At 42.4% G+C, this 7171-nt stretch overlaps 1 protein-coding gene across 3 annotated transcripts; it reads right to left on the bottom strand.

The window, feature by feature from the left end:
- Window positions 1-2527: 2527 nt before the first annotated feature.
- Window positions 2528-6957, bottom strand: AGO7 (Argonaute family protein). Of its 3 annotated transcripts, none has more exons than XM_088982335.1 (3): window positions 6205-6957; window positions 4279-5512; window positions 2528-4170 (listed from the first exon to the last, which is right to left on the bottom strand). In XM_088982335.1, exons 1-3 carry the CDS (start codon window positions 6542-6544, stop codon window positions 2700-2702), a joined length of 3045 nt encoding a protein of 1014 aa, XP_088838461.1. In that variant the 5' UTR covers window positions 6545-6957; the 3' UTR covers window positions 2528-2699. The 3 variants fall into 3 exon arrangements, with proteins under 3 accessions (XP_088838461.1, XP_088838460.1, XP_088838462.1); XM_088982334.1 differs by having other exon boundaries at window positions 4279-5515; window positions 6205-6687; XM_088982336.1 differs by lacking the exon at window positions 6205-6957 and adding an exon at window positions 5663-6059.
- Window positions 6958-7171: the final 214 nt, after the last annotated feature.

Genomic DNA, 7171 nt, shown 5'->3' with positions numbered 1-7171 from the left:
TTACTAAAAGACAAAATAATAAGCTTTTTAAGTTCAACATATTCAGCTATTATCAAATGGTCCCTAAGAAAAAAAAGATATAAAAAGTTGAGACCTTAATTTATGCAATAAAGAAATGGGCAAAATGATCTCATAAAACAAGGAACAAGTTATTTAGGGTTTTAGAAATGTTTAAAGATGCAAATGACTAGCTATCAGGTCTCAGTATTTTATCTCTATTTTTACATATAATTCTATTAATTTTATATTTGTCTTGTCAGGCCATTGGATTTGGATCTGGTCAAAATTTAAGAAATGCTCAAGCCACTTACCAGGCCCAGGCTATCAAATTAAGTCCGAACTTGACCCGTTTCATCTTCCATTTCTCGACCCCAACTCACAAGTCACAAGCAGAAGCAGACCGGTTCGGTGGAAGGCAAAGTCGAAACTCACGAAAGGTGTGGTGGAGTGTACATCCTATCCAAATCCAACCCGGTTGCATTTGTAATTTTGTATGTACAACGCTGGAAACGCCAAAACAGAACAGAGCAGAGCACTTGGTTCCGATGATAAGAAGGGGTACTAGACGAGAAAGGGGCCAAGTTTCCACGGAGCCCAAGGTGACTGTGGCTTGCTTGTTGACAGCCTAGCCCAGGCAGCAGATGGGCATCTACTAGACTACTACCGCCAAGTGCCAGCAATAGCATTTTACCAAGGGAAAAGGAAAATCAAAGATATTGCACTGCTCCGTTTCCTGATAAATGGACACCATTACAAAAGGTGGTTTACAGAAAAAGGCGACAAAACAGACTGAAATAAATGCTTGGAAAAGAAAGTGAAAGAAGATTAGCAGTCAGTCCCCACTGGCCACACCCAATGCGTCTTTCTGTCTCTTTCTTTGGCCAACTCCAGTACTTAAAAGTGCTGATCCTTTGTTGCTACTTGCCTCTGTGATAGAGTACTGTAACCCCAAATACAGAGAATAATTAAAAGACCCAGACTTTTTTGTTTGGTCAAAAAATTTATAGATCATAAGTTGAGGATACCCCAATAAAGAATAGCTCATACAAGTATTGGATGCTGGTTTTATTACTATTCTAATTATCATTATGCTGAAATCTGGTTGAATCCTCCATTTTCTACTTATCCTTCACTGGAATTTGGAAAAAGGATACTTGATTCATTCTGGTCAAGCCATGGATCAGATGGCCCAAATTAAAACTGTGTGATAGATAGTCAGTTAGCCACATGTGAGACTTGCTGATCAAGAAATGAGGAGCCTGCGACGATGGCTATGGTCTGATGAAGGACTAGAGAAGAGAGAGAAAGAAGACTTATGAGACGGTGAGAGACAAAAAGGGAAGACGAAAGTCAGATTTCCAGTGGTCACCCTGCAACTCCCATCTTTTCTTTAGTCTTTTGCTATCTACCTCTCTGTCTTTCTCTCCCGCTCTCGTTCTATTTCACTTCACTTTATTACTGTTGCTGCTGACGAACTGTGGGTTGATCCGTGTCTTCCTTTATGTGGGCCCCCACGTAGAGCTTATTCTAATATTTTAGCTCTCTACTCAATGGTTGTCTCTGCCATGCCTTTCATGCAAAGCTGTTTGCATGCATGGAAAATGGGAATGTTGCAGTGATGATGAAACATATCGTTCTGCTTCTCTCCAGTAGTCCTATACGAATTCTGAGATTATTTCCACTTCGCCCTCTATCCCCGAACTACCCCTACGACCTATATTGATATATTCTTCTTCATCTCTCTCTCCTCTCGTCCTTTTGAACCAGTCTAGTCTTCCACGTAACAGAAGGAAAATTTGTTTGTGAATTGTGATATGTATTTCTTACGACGCAGACGCTTCGGGCTTTGAAACCACGACACAAGGAAGCCGACTTGACTGACACCGGAGATTCACATATATCTGATATTGCATGCACTTTCTTCCTTAGCCATGGTAGCAATAATACACAGTTCAGAAGGAAGCATGGCACAGACCGGAGATTAATATTATTGGTTGAAACTTGAAACATACCACGTGAAAGAAGGAGATAGTGAGATATACGTTGTAGGCTCGATTCGAGCTGTCGCTCAACTGTCACCTGCCTGTATCGATATCGAAAGCTACATGAACCCAACAGCAACCCTAGCTAGCTAAGTAGCATCCATATCAAACCTCCCAACCATAGAGATTGAGTTATTCCAACCTCTACAGAAGGCCCATGTCTCTCTCCAAAGAAAGAAATTTTTAGATGGTAGGCTTCAGGGGAGGGGGGCCCAGACTGAGACTATGGCATGTCTATGCATAGCTTTAGAATGTGAGTTCATCATCAATAGATGGGCAATAAGAGTTAATGTTTGTGATTTTACCACTTTCGGTTCGCTTATAGGTTTCGTAACAAGCAACCAAATGCAGGCTACACTGACTAGAAAGAAAGGTAGAAGCTTTTGATCAACGCCTATGTGCTTCATTCATTGTTTAGGTTTCAAAGTGTGAGTAGTTTTATTGCGTACGTCCAAGGAAGCTGGCTTGCACGTTCATGGGACAAATTGATGTAAAAAAGCAAACTTTTCTTAGCTAGTTACAGAGATACAAGCATTAACAATAACGTAGTTTAATTATTTTTAGTTTTCTTTGTTCTATTATCTATATCGGATATAGCCTATAGGACTAAATATTAATCGGTAGTAGTGGGTCATCGATCGATCGGGGTTGTCACCATCAGCAGTAGAACATGAGCTTCTTAACATTCTCATTAAGCCTTGGCAATGGTGTTATCTTTGGAGGAGCAGCTCTGGAGAGTGAAGCAGCAGTACTACTTCTTGTAAATTCTGTTGAGTCTGACCTCTCGAGGTAAAGCTTGCCCCTGTATGCAGCAAGGTGGGCATAGTACGCTGGAGGGACCAAAGAAACCGGCTTGGTGCACCTCACGAATGTGTAACATAGATTGTGCACCAGCTTCTGTAGTTCATCGGAGCTGAACCGGTTTTCATCCCACAACACATGGTAATGGGTTGGCCGGCTCGTCCCCTTCATTCCCCAGTGGCTACAGAGATAGAAATCGAACTCCCTGGGGTGAGTAATGATGGAATCTACCACAGTCCCTGGAGGTATGTTCTCATTGATGAAGTTGGCTCCAGCAGAAGATGATGAGTCATCAGTTTCATTTGGGAACAACCTGGTGTGATGCCGCTTTTGAACTACAGTGAAGGTGATGGTAGGCTTATAACCTGGGAACCTAGAGCAGGCAGCTCTAATGGCCTGCAACTCTTCCTTGAGCACTCTATAGAACTGGGTCTCACTCACCCCATCTCTAAAGAAGATAATTCTCTTAGGAAGTTTGTTAACTTCTTTGCAGAAATCTTCCAGGAGTTCCCACACCATCTCACCAAGGTCCTGTATGATTTCTTGTCGATGGGTCTGAGATCTCATCCTTGAAATGTACTTGTTTGCTGCTGGCCAGTTCATGCTGCCGACAACAGCAGCAATGGAGGGGCTGAAATCATCCAGCGGGTGTGGATGGGTCACGTCAGCACCCATAAATATTGCAGGATCATCAGGCCCAAACAGCCTTGGTATTTGGGAAGGTAATGAATTGTACAAAGCCACAGTGCATCCTCCAACCTTGGCATTGATCTTCAGAGCCAAATTTGCCAGAAACTGAGAATTTAACTTACCAAGGTTGGGGTATAAGCAACACTGGGTCACAACCCCAATGCCTGTCTCGGCAATACGCTTCAAATCTGCATATCCTTTATGCTTTCTCTCCATTACACATATCAGCAATTGGAGGCTGTTCGATGATGCTCTCTGGATTTTCTGGAGCTTGGATTCCAATGCAGAGACACTGTTGAAAACTTGCATTGATTCAAATTGGGTTTTAACGATTGCGTTCTTGTTGAGAAAGATACCCAATTGCTCGCACCTTTGCGAGAGTTGATTTATGAATCTTGGAATGCTAGCCCTCTGATCTGGGGTGCCCCCAAAACTTATCAGAGCCCACCTTTCAATTCGTGTTCCTTCAAAAACATGGCTCTCTAAAAGGTTCCACTGCCGGTCATGGCGGGATGGGATTAGATTTGTTAGATGACCGCGGTCCCCAAGCTTCAATTTGGGAGGTTGAAGGACTCTCCCCATCAGCTGGGTCATCTCTCTTGAAACATGCAGCTTGAATTCACTTTCATGGTCGCCGCTGTCAGTGGAAAACAAATTTTTTATTGCTCAAGTTAAATTTAGGTCAAAAGCCAGAAAGAGAACTGAGGAGAATTTTTCTTATTTCTTCGACAAATTTGTTAATTACCTTGTTGGCCCAAAGGAACCTGCCATGACTCCATTGATAATGGCTTTTCGTTCTCTTGGCCTCTGGCAGCCCATCTTAAGGATCCTCGCTGTCTGATCATCCGAGAGTTTTCCAAGAAACTTCTGCCCTTCGCAGACCACACAGAGCTCCATAGGCAGGTAACACGGTTTGCTCCTGCTAATTTGCAAGCAGGGCAAATTCCTGAATTGTATATCATGGTTGTAATGATCCTTGAAGTAATCCACCAGTCTTAGATCTTTCCCATCCCTGTCCCTAAACCAGAGATTCTCTGTGGCTTCCTCAGTTAAGCTAAAAACTCGATAACGCTGATTAGTTTCTCTATGGCATACAAATATCCTGATGTTCTTCAAGGCCTTCTCGACTTCTTTTCTCTCCTCCCCGACCAAACCTCTGGTCTTCCGGTGGGAAAGGTCCCGCAGGAACTCAAGCCGCTTCTGCAAGTATGGAATTATGCCAATACTTTCATGGAAAGCTGTCACAGAGAAATCCACGTTGAGAGCGAGTCCTTGTTGGGTTGGTCTCAGACTTTGGAAGAACCCTCTCAACCCAACTGCTCCTCCTCCGATATCTTTAGCTCCTCCGATTGTGCTCGAGTAGAGTGACCTCCCCACAGGTATACACTTCTCTGTTGGGCTCTCTCGAAGGACGATATCTAATGCATGGAGGTAATCCTGAGGAAGAGGAGTCCAGTCCTCCCCCTCCTTGCTCAAGTAGTTGCTCAATTCCTGTCCATCCAATTTGGAAACGAGTTTGATGTTTACTCGGAAGAGTCTTGGTTCTTCATGCTTCTCTGTCGTCGTGCCATTGATCTCTCCCATCGGCCACAATGATTTGGCTGTGGGGATTGGTAGCCTAATGAAGAACTCAAGCTTGTCATATTGGAATTCAATGGGGCTATAGAGATTCCGTCTGCCGTCGAAGGCTGGATGAGCATCAGATAGCATTGCAGAATAGTCCTGCACGAGTTTCTTTTTGATCATGCGAGCTACTTCCTTGGAAGGATGTGGAGAGATGTCAACATCATAATGGAAAATTCGCTGAGAAGAATCAAATTGAACTCGAAAATGGTTAGCAAGCAAGGGAATTACGGCACCATCAACACCACCGGGATCTGGTCTTCTAGCTGCCATCATAGCCTGTGGTTTGCTAGCCATCTGCCCACTCTCATCTCCATTGCTTAGCTTCTCGGCTATCTGTACGAGCCCCTCTGGGACTGCTTAAACAAGGAAAGAAATTATATCATGACGGAAGAATGCGAAGTATCTAAAATGAGAAAAAAAAAGAATCACTAATGTCTGTTGAAGCAAGAACTTTAAGAAGTAATTTAAAAAGAAAAAAGAAAAAGAAAAGAAAGGCAAAAGACCTCGAGAATTTGAAGTTAGAGTTAGAACCCAGATATCTTCTTGTCAATATTCAAGTTCTCTTATTTTCAGCACTTCAGATTGGTGACATTAAAAGGGTTGCATCTCCTTCCAATAGAACTGCGTCATTCTTCCGTCCTTTATCTCCCAGAAGATAAAAGAATCGGGAAACAAGGAAAGAAAAACAAAAGTACAAAAGAGAAAAGACTTCCAATCTTGACGCAGTATGTTCTTTGGCCATCTTGAAAAGTATCTCCTTCCAAAGAATAGTAGCACGTTTTACCCCCTCGGTGACAAGAAAGAAAAACAAAAGAAAATGAAGAGGAAACAGGATAGAACGAAAAGAAAAAAACAAAAGAAAGAATTCCAGTTTTGGTGCAGCATGTTCTTGCCCATCTTGAAGAGATTCAGGCATTTGTTTTCACTTATAAAAGGAGTTCTTAGGTTGTCCTTATTACTCTATAATCAGTCAGCAGTAACTCGGTTTACAGACATAAAGAATAAAAATGAAATAACTGATCGAGCAATAAGATAAAGATACTACCTTGTGCAGCTGTTGAAACTAGGACCTGGGTATCGGAAGAGGTGGTCCGAGTAAATTTGTTTTGCTTCCTTGAAGTTTTCTGCAAATGGGCTTTCGATCTCAAGTTCTCGTTTTGATGGGGCAGTGGGGTTGCAGGTAGTGGCAGAAGAAGTATTGGAGGAGGTAGAGGAAGAAGGCCTGGGAATGCCTGGTACCGATTCTGGTAGGAAAACCCATTACGATAGGAATGATGTAGCAGGTGGTGTTGATATTGATATTGATTAGGTTCTGTGCTCCCCTTGAACCTCCCGGCCTTGGAAGAGCATTTCCTGTCATTTTTCGGCTCTTCCCTTTCTTCCATTATTTGATCGAGAGAGAAACAGAGTGAGAATGAGAGTACCAGGGATGATGACCATGAGAGATAGAAAGAGAAGTGGGGTTTAAGCTGCTGATTTTGTTTGTGGAAGAGGCTTCTGAGTTCTGAGGATGAGGAGCAGGACAATAGTAATTGAAGAACAGAAAAAGAAAGTTGGTTTGAATTTTAGACGTTGAGTTTTACTTCTGTCCAGTTCTGTAAAGTGGGTTGATGCTGTCAAATATAAATTCCGAGCGGAAAAGGGATGTCGGGGTCAACTTAAAAAGTTAAAACAGAGCATAAGGCTATACCTGCAAGCTGCAAAAGAATCCATCAAAACCGAGTCCTCCCCCGGCGGAGAGAAGGGAAAAAAAGGAAAAGGAAAAGAAACAAAAAAAAAAAAAAAAGAGAGAAAGTTTGAAAAGAAATTTGTCAAATTTGGATGTATTCAATTCAATCTGCATATCGCATGCAATGGTGGGGTCAAGATGCAACAGATCGAGGCTGTACAGACTAGCAGCCAAGGTGGTTCACCGGTGCCAACCGATAGAGTTAGAGAGTAAATCAAAATTAAAATCAAGTGAAAGCATACACAGCATTGAAGTAATTTTGTTGGAATCTTTCTTTTCTGAT

Source organism: Nelumbo lutea, chromosome 4 (assembly GCF_056320005.1).
Source record: "Nelumbo lutea isolate HS-2025 chromosome 4, American lotus-T2T, whole genome shotgun sequence".
Taxonomy (NCBI): domain Eukaryota; kingdom Viridiplantae; phylum Streptophyta; class Magnoliopsida; order Proteales; family Nelumbonaceae; genus Nelumbo; species Nelumbo lutea.
This window is presented reverse-complemented; position numbering and strand designations above follow the sequence as displayed.